The sequence below is a fragment of the Rhinopithecus roxellana genome, chromosome 15 (assembly GCF_007565055.1).
Source record: "Rhinopithecus roxellana isolate Shanxi Qingling chromosome 15, ASM756505v1, whole genome shotgun sequence".
In the NCBI taxonomy this organism is placed as follows: domain Eukaryota; kingdom Metazoa; phylum Chordata; class Mammalia; order Primates; family Cercopithecidae; genus Rhinopithecus; species Rhinopithecus roxellana.
Genome location: NC_044563.1, coordinates 122,220,315 through 122,243,318, shown reverse-complemented (window position 1 = coordinate 122,243,318; position 23,004 = coordinate 122,220,315). Strand labels below are relative to the sequence as shown.

Genomic DNA, 23,004 nt, shown 5'->3' with positions numbered 1-23,004 from the left:
CAAAAAAAAAAAAAAGAAAAAATGAAGACCTCATTCAGACTTATGTCTTTGTGTGAGGCTCAATGCTGAGTAGTGTGTACATTTATTTACATTGAGCTTCCTTTGTTTACCAAAATATAGAATTCAACAAGAGGCAGTTCTTTACTAATCAACATATAACTTCAATACCTGGGCAAAGACAAATTATTCAGGCAGACAAAGAAAGAAATGAATAAAAGTGCGATTCAAATTTTTGATTTCATAAGTTCGGAAATAAGTAATCAATAAACCTAACTAATAAACCACACAATCACTGATTTGTATACTTGAACACCAAAGAAAAAGATATTTTATGGTAACTATATTCATTTTTTTTTTGAGTGGACAGATGGAGTCTCGCTCTGTCACCCAGACTGGAGTGCAGTGGCATGATCTTGGCTCACTGCAACCTCTGCCTCCCAGGTTCAAGCAATTCTCCTGTCTCAGTCTCCCAAGTACCTGTGATTACAGGCACCCACCACCACACCCAGCTAATTTTTGTATTTTTTAGTAGAGACAGGGTTTCACCATGTTGGCCAGGCTGGTCTCGAACTCCTGAGCTCAGGTAATCCACCGCCTCGGCCTTCCAAAGTGCTAGGATTACAGGCATGAGCCATCGCACCTGGCCGGTAACTTATGTTCAAATGTTGATAAATATCAAGGTGGGAAATTGACATCTTTTAGTATTTTTTGTAATGTTTTTATGCTATTAACACTTGAAAAAATATCTCGTGATATAAAGATTGGTGTGTGTGTGTGTGTGTGTATTTAGGCAATGACAAATTACTTCTGGCAACAGAATCCTCATATTAGAAAACTGCAATGATTATATGTCCTTCCAGGACAGATGAGTACTCGGATTCCAAACCCTCAAGTATAGAATCCACTAGGAATGCCATGTTGCCATGCTTCATTCATCCCATCTCTAAAAATAGAGTTCTGTTCCAGAGAACAAACTCTTTCATTTTACAAGTTCTGAAAAATATTACCTCTCTGAATCACTTGATACAGATTGTCCCTCAATATCTATATTGATAAGTTTAATTTTTAGAGAACTTCTGGTAAACCTCCTTTAAACACGTAACTACTTTTTAAATATATTTAAATCTTGACTTGAGAGTTTCACCCAAAAAGGTATAGAGCTTCACATATGTTGTATACTTTACTATGTACACTACATTGAAAACAGAAGAAATAAAATCAGTGTGAATATTGCTTTAATTGAACTATTTTATGGAATTAAGAATATGAAAAACATGCTAATTACTTGGCAATTTTCCAGTTACAAATAAGTAGCTTATTAAAAGAATAGGACAGTTAAACAAAACTAACATAGCAAAATGAAAAACGTGTGTTTTTAGGATTTGGTATTTGTAGAGATCACTTAACTATAGAATGTAGCATAGTATTAAAGCAAATAAATCTTTTTAAAAAGAATACAGTACCTTTTGGTCATTGATATTTTTAATAGTCCATTTCTATATATTAATATGTGGAAAATTACTGCTGCATTTGTTTGAATACATTGAATTATGTATGCCTTAAATGCAAAATAAGTTGAACTAATCTCTTTAAAATCTGGAAGAAAGAGTAATCCACAGAGTAACTATGCTAAATATAAGAGGGTTTAGGTACAATAAAAATGAAAAAATATAGATAAAATGGAAAGATAAAAGTGGGTTTTTGAAAAAAGAAATTAGCCTGGTTTGTCACCACACTTATGTTTAGAAAATCTGATTCTGATAAGATCATATACATAGGACAAAGGGACGAGGGGGAATCGAGAGGCGTAGGACTGGAAGTAATATCCCTGTGCCTTATCTGTGACTGCAAGAGAGTTATTGCTGAGTGAGGGCAAGCAAATATTTATAAATTTGATGAGACAGGCTAAAATGAAGAAAATTTCTGCAGATCCAGCAAGCTCAGTAGGTCTCTGTATCAAGTGTCACTGTATCAGGTACAATGATAAAGGAACATTTAAGTCCCTAAAAGCTTCAACTGTAGTGTATGCTTAAAGACTGGGGTGTGGGAAATGAAAAGATGGAAGTCATTATTTTTTGAAATTAGAAAATTAGGCCGGGCGCGGTGGCTCAAGCCTGTAATCCCAGCACGTTGGGAGGCCGAGAAGGGCGGATCACGAGGTCAGGAGATCGAGACCATCCTGGCTAACATGGTGAAACCCCGTCTCTACTAAAAATACAAAAAAAAAATTAGCCTGGCGAGGTGGCGGGCGCCTGTAGTCCCAGCTACTTGGGAGGCTGAGGCAGGAGAATGGCGTGAACCCGGGAGGCGGAGCTTGCAGTGAGCTGAGATCCGGCCACTGCACTCCAGCCCGGGCGACAGAGCAAGACTCCGTCTCAAAAAAAAAAAAAAAAAAAAAGAAAAGAAAATTAATATCAGATCGATTTATTTCATCTTTATTGTGAAACTCAAAGCATGGGGAACTATCTGATCTAAAGCACTGCTTTATTGCTTAAAACAATTCTTGTAATTTAAAAAATGTGCTATCCTTTTAATTGTCCCTAAATTAAGTATCCCACCATTTCTGCTTCTAATAGAAACTATGTACAAATGTCATGTATTATAGTTAATGTTTACATTGCTATCTATCTGGTGAATTATTTCCCCCTTCTAGTAGCTTACTTGGCAAGATTGATGTTCTAGTGAGAGCTCATCAATGCATTATTTGGTAATATTATAAATCCTGAGAGAGTAATGCACATCATTTATGCATTCACGATTTCACTGATGACTGAGACAGGCACAGGATAAAACTGCATTGAAATGAAAATCACTGTGTTTAAGTCAGATGTGTAGTAATGTGAAAGTACCAAAACAGCAAGGCTGGCATTAAGTGACAAGTACAGACTCTGTAAATGCCTCTATGTTTAGGCTTACCATGGCACACAAAACATGAAGCATATAAAGTCTCATAATGGGGCAAAACCAAGGCAACAGTTGAATTCAGATGTAGTTTTCCCCTGTGGCTTAATTCTTTTTTCAGTTGATTATAACTGCTACATTTTTCTGAAGCACTGAGTATAGGTCATTGCCTGAGGCAGCCTAGTGGAGCTGATAGATGTACCATTAATGTGTTCCTATGAGAAAATGATTTTGACAGGTACAAAAATACACTTCACGTTCTGGTTTCCTCAGCCCATCAGACAAATGGTTTATTTAAACCAGGTCAACATGTATGGGAGAGGAGGGAGGCAAACAGGGTAAGAAATGAATGAGATTTTTATCAAAGAACCCAAATTTATGCTTTCCTGAAAGCGTGCTGCCAGGGGAAATTATTTTCTTGACCCATTAGAGTTCAGAATGTTCTGCAACAATAGATACCTATATTATAAAAATCTTCCAATTTAAAAACTGAAGTTGGATTGGAGAGAAAGGAAACAAGGAATGGTGCTTGCACAGTTTGTATGGAAGACTCTATAAATCTAGGAAGCAGGTTTCCCCATTCTTATATTTCTCTTAATATATTCTCTTATCTACCTCACCAGTTCTTTGAATTTAAGCATTTTTAACTTTATAAAGATTAGAAATGAACATTTTCAGTGTGCTTAATGCTAAAGAGCTTTACAGTGAGTTACGTTTGAAATATTTTCAGGGAATCAGTATAGCATTTCTTCTTCCCTTTATCACTCAAGGCAGAATGATGAGCCTGCAAATAATGTCTTTATTTAAATGACAGTCATCAATTTTCGGTACAGTGCAAATGATAGCACAAACTTGTATTTTATTTTGATGCATATACATAGTGATTTTTAGGTGAAATCATTAAATTTTACCTGCTTACTTATGGATGGGGGCAGTTATAAACTGACAGCACGGTACTGAAATTATGCTAAAATACATTAGAGTAGTAATGTTTCTATTATTAAGCTGTAGAAATAGGGATGTGCTAGGTAAGTTAAAAAAAGTTTGTTTAATTAACTTTATCCATAGATTATTGTTAATCAAATCTACTGTCATGAATGTTACTTACAGTTTTAAGAAAATCTATAAGTGTTTTGTAATTAACTTATACATTTTAGATTATATATAATAATACTCCAAATTGTTGACAAGTACATTGTTCATTGTCTGGTTTCTTTTCTAAACAATGCCCAAGGATGGGTTTGAGTTTTTGAGTGATTTGCTCTTGCTATGATATTATGTAAATATCTAAAGTATATTAGGATACTATAATCAATTTTCTTTAAAAAGGATAAATATCTTAGAGAAATTCAAGTATACAAAAGTTAAAGCTGGTCTAAGGAGTAGCACATTTTGTTGTTTATGATTGTTAAGCCGAAGTGAGTGAGAAGATTATAAATAAATACATTTAAAATGGAAATGTAATCTCTCAAGGGCTGTATGTAGGCAGGAACAAAGAACTATTATTACTTTCACACAAAAGCTTAGAAAGTAATAAAATATATGCTTTGTCTTCTGTGCTATTACATATTCTAGTGTTTAAACAATTGACATAAATATAAAATGTGTTCATTTTTACCTAGTTCAATATTCATAAAAATGTCACTCTGGCAACTTTTTAATTTTGGGGTTTTGAAGTCACAAAATGAATGCCTATCTGTTATCAGACATTACCAAGTTTATAGCTCTGGATTTAAAATGAGTAGAAAAAGGGTTTTTTGATAAAAAACATTCATCCCCATAATGGAACAAACACTAAAAAAACCTAAAAAAACCCTCTATTGTTCTGATGGAAGGTCAAAGGGACACACAATGCAATTACATCCATATATATAATGCAATTATACAGGTATCCATATATGTAATGCAGTTGTATCAATTGGAAAATGTTTATCTGCAAAGCAGAGAAATCAGCACAAACTAAATGCCATACAATGTCCTAGAGAGGTGCCTAGAATGGAAAAGTTCTTGCTGTTATTACCTTGTGAGAAAGCAAATATGTTGCTGTGAAGTTCATTGTTACAGAATAGATTATAGAATAATATAACTCATATAAGTAGTATAATCTGCAATTAAGGTTTTGTGTTTCAAATGCAGCAAGTTGAATGTATTCTTCAAAAGTCAAGTTTTCATTTTTATGCTATCAGCCCAAAATCATACATAAATGCAGTTTTACCAGATCCAATATTATCATAGCATTATCAACATTGGAATGTTTTGGATAAATTATGTTATAAAATTGTTTTAATTACCTTTTCATTGTTACTACTCCCTAGAGAGTGTTCCTCTTGCAATATGACTAAGTCAATTATCTTCTGCAAATTAAAGTGATTATAAAATCCAGTTAGAAGTACTAGCCTTAAACGTAGCTATTACCATTGTGTTTGTAAACCTTATGATAGCTAAAGCCCATGATATAATTGTTGTAAAAATTGCCTGAATTTCAAAATGATAAACATTTCATTGTTAGTTTTTCCCTTAACTTACTCTGAAGAATTCTTTTGTTGACCCTGAATCCAGTGTTCCATAGGCAATTTCTGTTTGTTTGGCTAGGTCTTCTGCACTTTCTATGGGAGAGACCATTCGCTCAACCGTCAGGAAAGCAGCGAGGTTAGCAGTATAAGATGATATAATGATGAGTGTAAAGAACCACCAAACACCTCCAACAATTCGACCTGAGAGGGATCTAAACATGGATAAAATAATGCACATTTTCCTTTCTCTAACCAACATAGAGAAAGAAAAGAAATACCATCAATTCACCATGCACATTTAAAAATCATGATTGCAAGTATTGTTTTATTTTCTGAGAGTCTACTCAAGAATGATTCTAGATTTCTGTATAATCTGATATCTTCTATGGCGTATTTAATATATAAATGCCACTGAAAATATGACAACCATTTCCTTTTTATTGTTTAAAGAATATGGCAGAAATTTAAAACTTAATAGCTTTTCTTCAGCTGCATAAGGGGAATACTTAGTTGAATTCATTAATACTCTCCTGCCCTCATCTCTTAGCATCTCTGAAATTAGGATGCAGCCTATGGTTGATGAGATAAAACATAGTATCATGGTTTAATTGGCAGCATTATTTCTCTCTTTGTGGTACATAGAGTAGCAATATATATGAACAGTGACTGGGGTCTTAGATTTGATGCAAGTTGGTAGATACCTTTCTGAGACTAAAGGAGAGAACTTGTTTTTACCTTCAGTCAGAGCCCTGCCAGGATGATGGAACTTAGGCCAAGGTGAGATGAGGGTCTAGAATTGGTCTTGAAGTGACCATAGTTGAGGATTTTTTTGTTTGTTTGCTTGATAGTCCACTCCTGAGCTAAGTGGAGGTTGAACCATGTCTCAAAGCATCTTTACACACTGATATACGATTTTCTCTCTTCACTCTTTCTCTGGTATCAAGGATGTGTGGGTGAGAGTGAGTGCACAGCAAATGTGAGAAGGGGGTGAGTAAAAAAATTCAGAGAATGTTCATCATTGAACTCACTTATCGTAACCATCAAACTACTTAAAATTCCTGTGGCAAATTGTTTTAAAACATTTGTTTTAAAACTTGAAGAATGATTTCATATTTTTCATGGCATTTACAAAGTTAAAATACTCCCTTATTATACTACTTGTTATTATAAAAGAGACACCTAATGGGTTTAACTTAGTATTTGCTTACTCCTGGCTTTTAAAAACCATTACTTGATTTACTTTGATTTCTTTTTAGTTCATTAATTGAAAGTTTTCGAGTCAGATTCCTATGTTACTGGAATTTAAGCATATTTATAATTTTCCTAGGTCTTAAGAAACACAAATTGCATTGTGCCCCAAATGTCTCCTTTTTGAGAAAGCATACATTTCTAAAAAGGAAGAAATCTACATATTTGTGAAGCTAATATATAGTCAACAATTAAAGCAAGTACTTTTCACACCTTCAGCTACTTTATGAGAAAAATAAGGTATTTTTTCTTGCAAAAGAAGGTTGCATTTTTGGTGAATATAATGGTTAAATTATATCTTATTGGTATTCAAAGGAAGGGAGCCATGACTCCACAGATAGTGAAAAACATTTCCATAAAACTAGCATAGTGTTTGCATGGTTGGCTTTTTGCCTATTGCTTAGCTAATTTATTCATTGCTATATAAAACAATGTATATCTGGTACCTACTATGTTGACTTAGGTTCCAGGTATCTCCCTTAAGCTATGTGAGATGAGAATTAAGTCCAACATTAATTTCTGAAAATGAGCAACAACAACAATAATAGGAAAAAATTGCAATAATAGCAAGAGTGTTTGTTTTTTAAAAGGAAACAAGACGGAAATGAATTCCTATTCCACAATTTAGGTTTCAGTTTCTGTTTGTCAAACTAGTGAATGAAATATTAATACTAAATGATTTTTGAGAGTTCTGATGGATTGCATAGTTTCTTTGCTATTGAGAAAGTTAATGTTTATGATATATCCACATTTTGCACTAACTTGGAAGAAACTGCTATTTGGGAATTGCAAGTCGTTTCTGTGTTTCAAATAGTCCTCTGTCTTCAGGAAAAGAACATGTAGAGAGATAATCTGCACAACATTTAGAATTACTGGGAAATTGGTGAAGAACTTAAGAGATGTGAAACTAACCTGGGTGAAATGTCACATCCTTGCTGCATAAAAGCACCCAGGGAAAACCAGAGGCTGTTAAAGATGCCAAACTCATTGGGAGGCTGGTCGCTGGGTCCTTCCTTTCCATCCTCTGGCTCTTCTGTGTGCCACTCATATGGACTAAATCTACTAACTAGGAATAAGACCACGCTGACACCAATGTAGGCAAAGACTATGCACATCCAAATCTCATAGGCCAGAGGATCCAAGAAGGAAAACACTCCTGGTTTGGATTTCTGAGGCTTTTTGATCATGATAGATATGCCCAAACTCATGAAGGGTTTAGAAAAGTCAATGACCTCCTCTCGTACCAAAGTGATTGTCAGAGGGGCAATAGCAATCTCTGCTTTCTATAAGAGAAAAAACACATGGAGACACATAGGTTAATGAATTTCATGAAGCAATTAGCATTGGAATGATCCATTTAAAGCTAACCAGTCATGCATTTATTCTACATTTATTTTTGGAGTGCCAAAAATGAGTAAGACTAGTGATAGATATGAAAATAAATAGTAAATTTTTCATAAGATATTACTTAAGTTGCACAAAACATTTTTATAGGTTCCAGTAATTAGATAAAAGGATAGAAAACAGAAAAAGAGTGGATAAGCAAAAATAAGTTGAACTCAAATTACTGTATTAGTCTTTAAGGATCTGGGACACTGCAGAGGAGACTTGACAGTCTTTCCATATGGCTGAATTTGTGAATTTCCTGGCCAGGAACGCTGCTATGTTGCAGCCTTTTCTGTTTCATTTGGAGCATTGCCACTGATTCATTACTTGGCCATCCCTTAATATTATGACTTGCAAATTTCAAACAGTCTTTTCTTTTTTATTCCTTTCCAGCTATGAGAAAACAGATCATAAAGCCTGTGCTTGTATGATAAAAGAAAATGCGTTGTTTGACGATATTTTCCAATTCAGCACACACACAAAAATCTGGAAATTGGCATTTATTTCTTGCTATTCACATATTTTGATATCTCCACCTTCATTAAAAAAAGATTTTGAAAAACAGTAGATTCATTTCTCAGATATAATCATAAGGCACTAGCCTCCATTTTCAGAGTTCTGTGATTTTGAGCAATTTTTCTGAGCTTGTTTCTATAGCTGTAAAATGAGGATACTTTTTCCCTGTTTACCTCATAATGTTATTGTGATTATTTATTGGAAGCCTTAATAAGGTAATAGTGAGCATTTATTAAGGGATTCTGTGGCCGATGCTGATCTGATGCTGATCTAAATATTTTGAATAGCTTCTCTTTTAGTCCTCATAAGAATCGTATACTTATCATTGTCTAGATGATGAAACTGAGATTCAGAGAAGGGAGATTCACACATCATGGCAGCTCTGGGATTTGAGCCTGGGCTGCTTCTGTTAGATCACCACCACCTCTAAAATCAAGTGAAATAAGGTGTAGAGTGTAACTCACCCCACCTCTAAAATCAAATGGAATCAAGTGTAGTGTGAAAACTAAACTATCACATGATCTACAAATAAAAGAGAGTTTTGATAATTTATTTTAAAAGGAATATACTTGACATTAAAATGGAACCAGAAACATGCTCAGACATACAAATTCTTACATAGAGGCTGCCACTCTTACAATGACTCCTACATATCCTTGGACTCCTGATTCTATACAGTGGCCAAGGGCTTGATGCAAGGGGCAACTGCGGGGTTAGAATGGGGAAGGTACTTTTAGTCACGTCTCCCTGGGTGACTGAGAATTGACCACATATGCCTTTAAGAGGGAATAAACTTTGTTCACATCATAAAAGCCCATATATACAAGAGTCAGACCATTGCTGGAAGGTTATTACTTTCCCCATAGCTATCATTATGTGTATAATTTTTGTTGCATAAGTAATATGTGAACTAGCTTTAGAAAAATTAGTACATTTTAATGATTTTATTAGTATGACCCAGCCCATTAGGAAACGTTACCTTTATTCCCATCACCTACTCTTGTTTTTTCTTTCTATATACTCTGGAAGACTTTGTTCTATGAAGAGTATTTTTAATTTCTTTTAAAAAGGAATAATGTAGAACATTACATCTTACAATTCTTTTTTCTCTTCTCAAATAATATAATGAACACTTTTCCATTTCAGTATACAAGTTAAAAGTAAGTTTTAATGATTGCAAATGCTTTATTGGAAAAATGTCAAAATATACTCAACCATTTTTTAAGTTTGAGGGATATTCATATTGTTTCCAGTTTTATAAAATTTAAAACAGTGAAGCTATGCAACATCTTTGAGGACAAATCCTAACACATGTTTTAATTATTTAAGATAATTTTCTAGAAATGGAATGGCCGGTCTAAACAGTAATAATGTTTTTAATGCTTATAATGTGCTTTGCCCAACTTTTCTCCAGAAATATTATGCAAATTTCTACTGTCTCCAGCACTATGTAAAGGCATGCTCAGTCTTAAACCTCAGAAAAGACCTGTTTATCTTTACTTGTCTTCCCCAATTATCTGGAAGGAAATTAGATCTCCTTGTACTAATTTGAATTTGTTATTATAAAACAAATAGCTACTTGTTCTTTTATGTATTACTATCATAATCTGCCCCCACTTTTCCATATTGAGTATTCATTTTTTTTACTTCCTAAATTGTGAGCACTTTAAAATATATTTAAAATGTTCACTTTTATTTCCCATATATGTTGCAGTTTTTTTCCCTAATGATCAATTGTTTTGTTTCCATAACTTAATTCCACGTGTTTTCTTGCAATACATAGGTTTTAAATTTTGTCGTAGCCATATAAAATTATTTTTTGTGTGTTTTCAGCCTTTGGTTTCATGTTTTAGAAAAATCATTTTCCTATCAATATTATATATTTTATTCTAGTATCTGTAATTCTCCTATCACTTTTTGGTATCTTCGATGATGAAGTGTTAGAAAATTGTTAATTTTCCAAGTAGTCATCCTCCTGTACCAATAGGAATAAATAAATAACACATCTTTTCACTTACTTGAAATGCCTCCTTTCACATACTACATTGTTCTATGAGGTATCTTCTGAAATTTTTAATTTATATAAGCCTCCACTAGTGAGGGAAGAAGCCTTAAAAAGACACATAAAGAGAAATACAGGTGTTTTCTGAACAGAAAACTAAGTGCCATAGAAAGTGAACATTGGATGAAGGTGGTGACATACATGTCCAGTGAGGGACACTTTCAAAAATTAGAGACATGGGAGAGTCTAGGAAGAGACTAGTAGAGATAGGTCACACATGGGCTTCCTCTGCCAACATCGGGGATGTTGCATGTGCATTGTTTCATGACCTCTCAGTAATTTCCAAATTTCAGTGTGTAAAATGTCTCCCACAGGTAATTCTGGTGCTACTGGAATGTGCTTTGAGAATTATTCCCTTGGATTAACACACACACGCGTGCACACACACACACACACACACACACCCCAAGTGTGGCAGAGGCCCAGGAGATGACCCTGAAGCAGCACACTGCAGGGAATCAGGTGAACTTGCTTTACTGCACAGGCATGGTAGCAAAAAGGACCTGAGTGTGAGAGAGGTTCTGGATTTCTGGGTCTCACACATGGTGTGTTGGATAACATGTAAATGCTTCACAGACAATCTGTTCATTACAATTATAGCAACAAAGTTTGCAAGGAGTAAAGTAAAAAAATATAATGAATCCAAATTTAATAATTTTGCAAAGTTAATCATTTAGACATGTTAGGCTTTGTTCTATAGAAGAGAATGGATTTAGTTTTACTAGAGCCCTGGGAACCAGGCACTCATGTATGTGTTAGCAGTAGGAAAACAAACAAACAAACAAACAAAAAAACGTTGAGAAACAAGTATAGACTTTGCAGACACCAAAATGGAAAGTACCTAGACTGTGGAATGTGTAAGAGACCCTGAAGAAGATTCCTTTTGGGAAAAGAGTGGACAACTCAAGCATCAGAGATTGGAGTCTTTAACCACTTGCAGACTGGCTGAGGAATGAATATGAATATGATATTAATAGCCATTATGTTATCTTTTGTCTCTTTGAGAACTGCATAACTTTGGGACTTTTTGTTATTGTGACATATATAGGACTGACATAACTTTTTCGTGAATTATGCTACTCCCTTCATATCCTTTGTTTTCATTATTTAAACAATTTGCCCTGAATGAAATGTGGTCAGAACACTTGCAAAAGAGTGAGTCTGAGTTTCCTAGTGGGTAGGGACTCCAGAGAAGAGATGCATGACAAGTGCCCCCAGAAAGTAACTCACGTCGGTTATGCTGTTCATAACTAACTGGTAATCCAAGTATGATTTTTTGAGATGAAATATGCAAGAGTATTTTCTAAAGGGAATGACTTACAGTAGTTCTAATAACTTCAATAATATTAACATCTAAGTTATGCTTACTGTATCAAAAGTTTAAAATATTAACCAAAAAACAAATGCTTTAGAAACCCTTTTCCTTTGGAATTTAAAGCTCAATATGAAACAGTCAATGAACTCTGTGGTAAAATACATTTTGCTATTTTTCTAAACTTCTTTTTTTTCTCATTTAGAGTCACCTAAGCAGTCAGCAATTCTTTCCTATGGATATAAAACTAACCAGTTGCTTCATAATGTCAAACAATTTCCTTATTCTGCAGAGGTTTTAGCTACTTTACTGTACTGTGCAAAGAATGTTCATTGCTTCATGGTCTAAAAGGCAAGATGCAGAATCATGAAACTGTTGAATTGCAGTTCTGACTTGGAAAGCGAGTCCTTCCTAGGACTTCAGTTATGTTCTAAATCTTTCTATCTTTATTATTTTCTGAAGAAGGATGATTCTGTGTAATTCTCCATTTCAAAGTGGTCATGTGAGGATTAATCAGACTACATTTTGAAGGTGAAATATAAGTTGGCTTTTAGGAAATTTCATATTACATTTCAAGTATATGTTATTTTAATGGTTACTCGATGAATAGAGTTTCCTACGAGCTACAGATTTGGTTTCTGTACTTCTGAAATAGTATGCTATCACTAGCATGTGATAATTGCCAGTTTGATTTTGACATTTTGCAGTGGTAGCTGAAGACATTGATCTTGATATTGCTGTGATTCAGGCAGGAACATTTATGCTGTATTTGCCCTCAGCTATGAATATGTACCCTCAATATCAAGTACACTCAAGGGAGGGGCACAACATGCTTTCATGTGAGATCCACTTTGGAATAAATTCTAGCTTTTGTGTTTTGCTATGTATACTAGTATAAAAAATGATGGCACTGCATGAAGTTTAAATTTACTGTGTTCAGCAGAAGTGTAAGAATCTGACATTATTGATGAATATTTAATAGAGGATAAAGTAATATAGTGATTGCTTCACCAATTACTTAAAAGATATCTATGAGTAATTACAAACAATGGAGGTATAAATAACTATCTAAAATAATGACCATCTTTATATGGTTGAAGGAAACCTGTTCCTACAGTTATCAAATACAAATACCAGAGTACTATTATATTTGTTTTGTAGTTCTATACACGGCAGCATCAAACTTAAAAGAACAGTCACTCCAGATCCTGAAGTCATTTAAAAAAACTAGGACTGCATTTTCTGAATTTTTATCTTCTTTCTGATTTTGATCTTATCAAGTATCAGTTTTTCTCATTGTTTGTGGATTGCATTATTAATAAAACAAAGAAAGATTTTAACACTGATTATGGTTCTTGGAATGTAGCTGCAAATTAAACAGTAATAGACATTTAAAAATTGTTATGTGCCCAAGGGAAAAGAAGTTTCAGGTATATGTAAGTAAATTCTTCAATAAGTTGATTTGCTTACCCCATAAACAAGTTCTCCTACCATCCCATTCCAGATTTTTGTGTCTGCATCCCTTGCTCCATATTTTCCATCAGGGACAATGGCAATTTTATACTTGATACCAATATGTTTTGCAATTTCAGATGCCAAATCTACACAGTATCCTTCATACTTGTCATTTCCTTCAAACATTTCATGATTTTTCTTGTACATAACATATGGGGATTCCTATAATGAGAGAAGTAGAACTGTAAAGGAGAAATTATAAAACATTTGAAAAACCTTATGTAAATTTCCGATTTCAGAATTTGACAAAATATTGTATTTAGTATTGGCACACATACTGATTTTGTGTAGCTAGAAATCAATAATAAAACAGATGAATATATAAGTATGGGTAGCAGAGATTAAATTGCTTTGCATTGGATGCTAAAATGGAAATCTTTAAATTTCTATTGGAGTAAGTATTAAAAACCTAGCACTATGACTGTGATGGGAGAAGCGTCAGTTACTAATTATCTAGAGAAGCATAAATTATCTTGTTTAGCAATGAAATGAGTATTTCTAAAATATTTCATGAAATTAAAGACTATTCATTAGTCAGCTTCACCTAATAAAAGTCTAATTCAAGGTCACAGGTTTCGATAGTCTCCATATTATTTAGCCACATTCAACTGTGACTTCCTTTAAGAAAAAGGTTACATCATTTTTCTTTGATCTCTAGTGTTTAGCAAGATGCCTTTCTCAGAGCAGGCACTTGGTACACTATCATTCAAAGAAAAAATGAATTAATAGTTAAAAATTCTTAAATAGTTATTTGCATTAAATATGCTTTCCTAATGTCCAATATTTTGGCTTTAAATATAGTTTGTGCTCCATGAACTTTAGTTCTATTATAAAACATTTCCCTAGTGATGCTGATAATTTTCCTCCAGTTGTAATGAGCATACACCTGAGGTGATATTCCCATTTAGTTTTCTAAGCAAGTGAGACAGAAAATTTGATGAATAATTATGATGGAAATCCTGATAAAATGAAAAAGGTTATCAGTGGCTGATAATTACTACAGTTTTCAGTTAAACACACCACACACACACACACCACACACACACACACACACACAACACACACCCTTAAACCAAACCATTAAAAGACATGCACTAAAGAGACATTTTAGCAAAAAGCACTTGATTTTGTAAGTGGCACCTAAAGCCACAAAACAAAGATAGACCTGCTGAACACATAATATTGAGAGAGTCCCTGGTCACATCTGAGTTTTCCCAGTCATTTGCAGTCAAGGAGTGGCCACCTTTGGCTACAACATTATTGAGATAATGTATTCATATTTTATAAAATTGTACTGTAACATTTATTTGGTAATCTCTCATAAAAGTCTTTTCTTTTCCCCCAGAAAATTCATAATTGGGGAAGTTGAATTTGCTCTTAAAATTCTAGAATAGAGGGCAATTTACTTTGGATGAATAACACGGCAACCTACACTAATTCTGATATTGTTTTTCAGTACTTCATAAATGTAGAACTTCTTTTAAAAATTTAATAAAACATGTGAATTATAGGACATTTTATTTTCTCATAGAGATGCCCTAAATAATTCTACAGTGGGCAGTTGTCCAGGATTGCTCCTTCTACTGTGTTCTTAAATCCTGCTTTAGGTTGGCACGGACAAATGACCCAGAAGCCTCCAACTTTTTTGAATTTGATGACTATTCTAACCCCGGAATTGGGTAAAAAGTTCTTCCACGCATAAAATTAAGGCAACCAATTGTCTCTTCTTTAGACAGATGAAAATTATGCAGTAGCTTATGGAAAACATTGTGAAAATGTAAAGAGTTTAGCAAACTATAAATGTGGTTGTAAAGTTGGTGAATTGTTGCAAAGCATTATTATTTTCTAAAATATGCTATAGAATATTAATAGTCATTGGGAACTAATTCTTACTTTTTCTCTCTCTTTTTTTTTTACAATAACCATTTTAAAATATGGAAGAGTATTTAGAAAACAGCAAGAGCCACATATTTGTAAAATGCTTCAATTCAGATTGAAATGGCTGTACAACTATCATCTATAAGTGTAACAAGTTTAAGAGTTTTTCAAAAGGGGTATAGCTAAGGCTCCATTTGGTACTATGGTTGAAGGTCAATTCACAAGTGTCTGCAATATTTGAACACATGAATTTTTGTACTCAAATACATATATTACTGTATTAGCTTGTGTGTGTAAGTTTCTCTAGCTGGTATTTATAATCTAATTTGCTAAATGCCTTCTACATTATATAATGAACAATTTACTTCAATAAAAGCTACATATTTGTTATTTAATCAAACATTTATTAAGCAGCTACTGTGTGCCAGGAAGTTTGCTGGGTGACAGGGACACAAAAATAAGTAAAGTGTGCCCCTTGTTCTCTTGCAATCAAAGTCACTATTTTTTTTTTTTTGTAATAATGGCAAAGGAGTATAAGGTGTGGGGAACAATAATAAAATATAGTAGTGAAAAACAATGGTAGCTCTTACTTATTTAGTGCTTACTACGTATTGGGCACAATGTAAAGTTCTTCATGTCTTTTCATTTACTTTTGACACTGGCACATTGAGGTAGGCATTTCCCACTTTGCAGATGGGACAGTGAAGACTCAGGGAGGTTAAGCCAGTTGTTCAATTTCACAGAGCTAACAAGTGAAAGAGGTGGGAGCTGATCCTGCATTTTGATATTTTGTTTTGTTTTTGTTTTTGAGAGACAGTCTAGCTGTGCTGTGTCGCCCAGACTGGAGTGTAGTAGTGCGATCTCAGCTCACTGCAACCTCTACCTCCTAGGTTCAAGCGATTCTCCTGCCTCAGCCTCCCAAGTAGCTGGGATTACAGGTGCATACCATCACTCCCGGTTAATTCTTATATTTTTAGTAGAGATGGAATTTCACCATGTTGGCCAGACTGGTCTTGAACTCCTGGCCTCAAGTGATCCACTAGCCTGAGCCTTCCAAACAGCTGGGATTATAGGTGTGAGCCACTGTGCTTAGCCAATTTTGAAATATCTGGAAATTTTTGAAACTATTGCATTTATCAAAATACGTGCAATTAATTGAGAATCCATATGACTTAATGAAATATCTGGAACATTTTGAAGCACTTATTGCATTTATCAAAATATGTGCCATTAATTGAGATTTCATATGACTTAATGAGGGAACAAGATTAAAGAAATGCATTTCTGCATTTTTATGAAATTCATTTAATGAAATTCTTCATATGATCTTCTATGTAAACAGTGTAGACAAAAACCTTTCAATTTCTTCTCATAGTGTCTGGCATAGAGAACACACTAAATAAATACAAAGATATCCTGGCCTCTCAGTGTTTCCTAAATAGCAGTATCATTATAAAGTAATTTTATCAGAAATTCTGATTCAGATTTTCTAAAGGAAAGTAAATATTAACAAATGCTAGGTTATCTCTTCTGAAGCAGGCCCACGTCTATATGAGTAAAATATTTATTTCATGTCTTCTTTCATTGTTTCAGTTTTTTTCTTTTTTTTTTTTAATTTTGGACAGCAGGGGTCCATCAGGTCATTGTTTTCCTGCCGAGCAAACCAACAAAGACTAGAAAAGACTTCAGCTTACTGCAGATGTTGATTAGAAATGTAGTTAGATTTTTTTGCCTATCCAGGGGCATAAATAATTACTGAGATTCAAGATGAGTGATGCAGACAGCATAAGAGAAATGACATGATCGCACCCAGGGAGGTGGGGAGGTTAAAAAGAGAGAATGGCTAGGCTTTCCTTGAACAATGTCGCTCATGGTTGCTCAGCTCTGCTGGTTCTTTGACTGTGTCTCATTTTGCTTTGCTGTCCTTTCATGTCAAGTCCCAAAGAGTAGCAAATACTCAACATTCACCCAACCTCTTCATTTCCTCCATGCTCAATCTGACAAGTTGTCTGCAAGTGGCTCTTCGAACACTTCATATTAGAGTTAATACAAAGTTTGGGGGCTATTAAGGGGGAAGAAAATACAAAATCTTTTCAATATAGTAAATAAATTCTGGCAAATCATTAAGGAGGATTTGTGGGGGTATCTTTGTAAAACAGCCTTATGAATTCCCAAGTGTTAGATTTTGAATAAAAATGGAATGATCAGAAGGATAGAGTAACCTCTTATTTCTGTCTTATGTATATAACCTGCCATGGTTACTATCAACTACTATGCTTTGCAGGACAGTAATTTCTTAAAAGTTACTTAAAATGCATTTCTTCTTAATGAACAGGAGTTTTATATTAAGGTAGTTTCTCTGATGAATGGGGTTCTACATCTGCTCTGCTTTTCAGGAAAGAAGTCACTCTGTTTAAAGCTGCTACATTAGGGCTTACTTATGGAAGTATTTATGTAAATTAATTAAGATGATTTTTAATAAAATATAATTTTCCTACCAAGGAAATTTTTTTGGATTATTTGTATTTAGCAAAAGTGGAACTATCAAAGCAAAATACTAGAAAGGCTTCAAAATTTTCTAAACATCACGAATATAATTATTACAATTACTATTAAAAGTTGTTACAACAATGTGATCAGTGTTAACCAATGTTGTTTTCTATGTGGATATTTGGTTTTCTCCAAAAATCTTAATGGATGTAGATAATTTATCCCATAGATAAAATTCTTAAAAGTGAAGATTAAGATATTATTATTCAATTCAGAAAAAAATGAGTAAATCTAATGGCTGAAAAAATTTAAATTTAGCCAAAATTATTTAAAAACTAACTGATTTATAAGCTCTTCAGTGAGTGATGTGTGTGAAAGAGGAAAATTAATATTTTTTATAAGGAAGAAAATACATTTTAATTTTCTGTATGTATGTATATATAATACAGTATTTTTATATAAATATGCATGTGTATGTTATTATAATGCACATACATAGGTATAGTACATCTACAGAATTTTACATAGAGAAAAAATATCAAGCATGTTATAAAAAGTACAAAAAGTAAGCTCTGGAAAGATCATGTGTGATAAGGATAATTGCTTTTAGGTTTGTAACGTAATTCTGATACTGGAGTGAATACATTTGGTTTTATGGAAAGTTTGCTTAAAGGATTGTTATGTTCATGAGATGGTAAGAAATATTTTTGTAGTTGAGCAATGCATCATAAGCATCTCTTAACTTCGGTAGTAAAGCCTTGGGAAAAAAAGGAGCTCGTCTGAAACTTCACTGTATTATCTCCCCTTTTCCAGAGAGTTCAATAGCCAAGAAAGTAGTAAGATTACAGAGGAAAACACCACCCTCCCTTCTCCCAAGATCTATTGTAAACGGCTTTTCCCTCAATTGCTGTATTTATCCAAACCACATGGAATAGATATGGCTTCTTTGGGTTATTTGCAGAAATTATTACTTTTAATACAAAAAGTTAAATCAATATGGTCACAGTCTTATAAATTTTATTGATTTTGTAAAATTTTTAGTCAATAAGACTTAAAGATAAAAATGATGATATTAATTTTATTTTCTATTAGATTTTGCTGTGGTATTTCAGTATGATTATAGTCATGTAGAATAAATTTATTATTAAAATGAAAATCACATTGAAGATATACAACACTGTTATAAGACAAAATAACTTTCAACAGCCATAAAAACTTAACGCTACATTATATTTAATAAAGATAGCTAATATAATTCTTAATTATGTTTCTGGTCTGCTTTCTCTGAATATACTGTAAGTTTCATTGAGTGCAGGATTTTTGTCTGTGACATATCCCCAGGGCCTAGAACTGTGCCTAGCACATAGCAGACGCTCAAGAAATATTTATGAGTAACTGAATTTCTCAATCAATTTTATTTAGCAATAGCATATAGTGTTACAGTATATTAACATATAAATAACAACATACACAAAGGACAGACAACTAGAAAAACAATAACACCATATCAATATCAATCAAAATGAATTATATCCAGTGCTCACTCTCAGCCTTCTTCTATATCTAGATATAGGTATCACATATATTAAAATGTCTAGCCAATTCCATCTGTATTGGGAGTTTTCAATTGAATTTGGGGATAATTACATGCAGATGCCAACATCTTGTTTATCTACAAGGGATTTCTTTCATAATGAAGGAAGTGGAGGGATATTATAGGTCCTGGACTACCATTTTCAACAAAAGCAAATTGAAGGAACACTTTCAGAAAAAGGATTCTAGTATATGTCTTTTTGAATTACTGAATGATTATGCAGTTGCAAATACCAGAGGTATTATTTATATAAAGATTACATTTTCATACAAAAAGACAAATGCTAGTATTATACTATTTTGATAGCAAAAATATTGATGACTTTACTGTCAAACAACATATAACTTTACAGAATATCCTTTATATATATATTTCTATATATATATATATATAGAAAACAGTTGGATTTTTTTAGTCACTTTTAGTCTTTTTTTGATAGCATGCTTCCTGAAAACTAGCCATGCTTGCAAAATTAATTCAGTATTTTGGTTTTAAGAATTATTTGTCCAGTCCCTTTAATAATAGGGATGGAAAGGAGATTCTCTGTATCATACATGTAATGCACATTAAAACACTTTATTTCACACAGAACAGGCAAAATTCCAAGAGATCTTTAATGAAAACAACTGTATATATTGAGAAAACAAGCACACAAATTCCAAGATATTTACTTATAGAAAATCTACCCTTGGAAATGGAGTGATATAATTCCATCATTTACGTACAGTGACCTCATTTCAAGATAGGGGAATTGATATGTCAGAATCGCTAAATGATTCTTTGTCAACATCTATTTCTTGAGAAAGATGAAGATTAATTCTTCTTTTGTTCTAGTATCTCAGAAAAGTCACAGAACTTAAAAAAAAATTTTTTTCTGGTAGTCCAGAGTTGGTCATCCAAGAAGAATCCCACATGAAAAATAAGCTTAAATTTACTACACTGGAGAACAAGACTTGAGCCTTAGTTAGGAATGGTCGAACAGCGTGGAACTCTTTTCTTTCTTGATCAATTTCTTAAAATAGGATTCTTCATCAGAGGCTGAAAAGAGGAGGACTGTACTGAAGTATGACTTTCCATTACTGTGTCTTTTTTAGGAAAAGAAACATACATATATATATATATTGCTTTCAAGTCCCATGCAAATATTACACAATTAAGTTAGAAGGTTTACACAAAAACTCTGTTGGTTGGTTTGCATTCTAAAATCATAAACGTCTGCTGAAGGCTTGTCAGATTACATTAAATTGCTGACTGGTGATGCAACACGGTTAAAACTAAGTGCAACATAGGAAGGCTTCTCTCTGGCATTTTCATGCTTTAACTTTAATATCATTTTTGGGAACAACTCAACATTACTAAAAACCTGAAACTAAAATGACAAAAGCTAAAAACTAAATTACATAAAATATTTCCATTTATTTAGAGTAAGATTTCCATAAATAATTTAAAATGTTTTTGCCTAAAGAGACGTGAGCTGAGTATATGTTACTTTAAATGAGATAGAAAAGGTCACCAATTGTTGATCTCTTTTGACTAGCGTTGACTTTAAAGGGCATGTTTGACTTTAGAAGAGAAAAATATGTAAGATATTCTATTATTTAAAAGTTAATTTTATCATAATCTCTTTGAAAAAGCAGTCTTAAAATTTAGAGGATTTTTCACTTTGTGATGTGGCCGAATGAAGCTATCGTATTCTTCGCAATTTTTAGAAGTTCAATAAACTATAATGTGTACTTCTCACTGGTCAATGAGAAAAATAATCGGTGGAAGAAAACCCTTTTCTCATTCAAAATAAAAATAAAATTAATTCCTAAATCATTTAGTTATATAAATCATGCTCATTAAAATCTTCACAGTCACATCTTCGCTATTGTAAACAGGCAATACAAATCATTATCCAATGATTAAACTATCTGAAAATTATAATTTTAAACACTATTATTATTACATTGGCTTTTTAAAAACATAGTAACAATAATAATATGTTTACTACTGGATATATTTATGTGATTGGTGGTTGACCTTTGTCATGTTCACTGTTTTGTGCTTTAGGGTCTTAGCATTTCATACATTTTCAACTAGAGTTTGACAGTCTCAATGTTTAACATCTGAGCATTTTTCCAAGAACAACAATGTGACAAAAGATAATACAAATAAAAGTACTATATGTACTCAAAGCTTAGGACGAACCTATTCAAAGCCTCAATAGGCTTTTGTGGATCAGAACACCCATGTCACCATTGCTAACAGTCAGCTTTGCCCTCCCTGCTCACCATCGCTGGGAAGTTAAAATTGCCTGTGGACAAAATGGAACACCATAAAGCATAGACCAACACTTACCATAATTGTGGTTACAACCACTGTTCTGTTCTCAATAGCGGCTGTGTCATTGCCAAGAGTTGGTACATCTTGAATCAAGACTAACTTATCCATATCATTCCAGTAACCAACCTGCCAAATAGAGAACATGCTTGAAAACATATTTTAGAAGCATTTACTCTAGTTCTTCTTAGAACAATGAAGGGTATGAATAAGTAAGCAAACAAAACAAATGTAAGCAAACAAAACAAAAGCCAATGGGAAAAAAAAAAAGTGGTTGGAAGTGTTCTTACTTGCTCATGAGCCAGTTTTCCTGGTGCTAAGGATCCTGTCTTGTTACATGTTTGGAAAATTTACTGTTTACAATAGTGGAGTGGCCAAGAGATTGGGAATGGGTGATTCCAAAAGGAATATGAGCACGGAGCATTATTTTATGCAGATCCCCTCCTCTAGTGAGATAGACTGGTGCCCCCAAATTAATTTGTGTGACTTTATCAATAAAGTTACAGGTTGTGTAGTAAAGGGAATGGCCAGATTTATAAGAAGAACATGTACGGAATATTTCCAAGCAAAAGAAACTTATATATTTTTAAAGCAAAACAGGAATGGTTTTAGTTTTGATATAACCTAGCCACTAGGTAACAATCTTACCATTTTTGAAATGCTAACTACATCAGAGATGAATATTAATGGTCAATGCTTTTGCTTTCAAATATTACATTTAAATTTGTATTTTTTCATTTTAAATTATTATTTTTTTATTTAGAAGTCAAACACTTTTTCTTAAAAATGAATTAAGTAATTAAGTACTCTGAAAAGTAGTAAGCTACAATGGGATCTTAATGGAAATTTAGGATTCTTTGGTTTTTGCAGACCATTAAGCAATAATAATGGCTATTACATATTGAGTGCTTGCTCTGAGGCAGACAATGTACTCAATGCTTTTTAAAAGTATGAATCTTAAAGTTAATACACACAGCAAGTATGGAGTAGGGACAATTATTATCCACATTTTAGAGATGAGGATTCATTTTAGAAGGCTAAATAAATTACACAAAGTTACACTTTAGTAAGGCCAGAATTCAAAACTCAGGTCTATATGACACCAAGTCTACATGCTTTGCTATTATGCTACACGACCTCCCAAAATGGGTGTTCATTTAATGCTTGACAAACTTCTTTCCTGAATTTCTTGATTCAGTTGATAAAACTCATGTCTCCAATAAAATGTGTGCATTTGCTCACTGGTCTGTATTCACTATTTGTTCTA

The 23,004-nt window shown here is 33.3% G+C and overlaps 1 protein-coding gene across 4 annotated transcripts in view; it reads right to left on the bottom strand.

The window, feature by feature from the left end:
* Positions 1-23,004, bottom strand: part of GRIA4 (glutamate ionotropic receptor AMPA type subunit 4) — a 386,992-nt gene that overhangs the window by 52,706 nt on the left and 311,282 nt on the right. For 3 of the 4 annotated variants that reach the window (XM_030918824.1, XM_030918822.1, XM_030918823.1), the window contains exons 10-13: positions 21,756-21,866; positions 13,409-13,615; positions 7,575-7,945; positions 5,428-5,626 (exon numbers count right to left, since the gene is read on the bottom strand). In XM_030918824.1, coding sequence (XP_030774684.1) covers positions 5,428-5,626; positions 7,575-7,945; positions 13,409-13,615; positions 21,756-21,866 — 888 coding nt within the window. Of the gene's footprint in view, positions 1-5,427; positions 5,627-7,574; positions 7,946-13,408; positions 13,616-19,217; positions 20,454-21,755; positions 21,867-23,004 lie in introns of those variants that run through there. The other variant, XM_030918825.1, reaches the window with a different exon arrangement.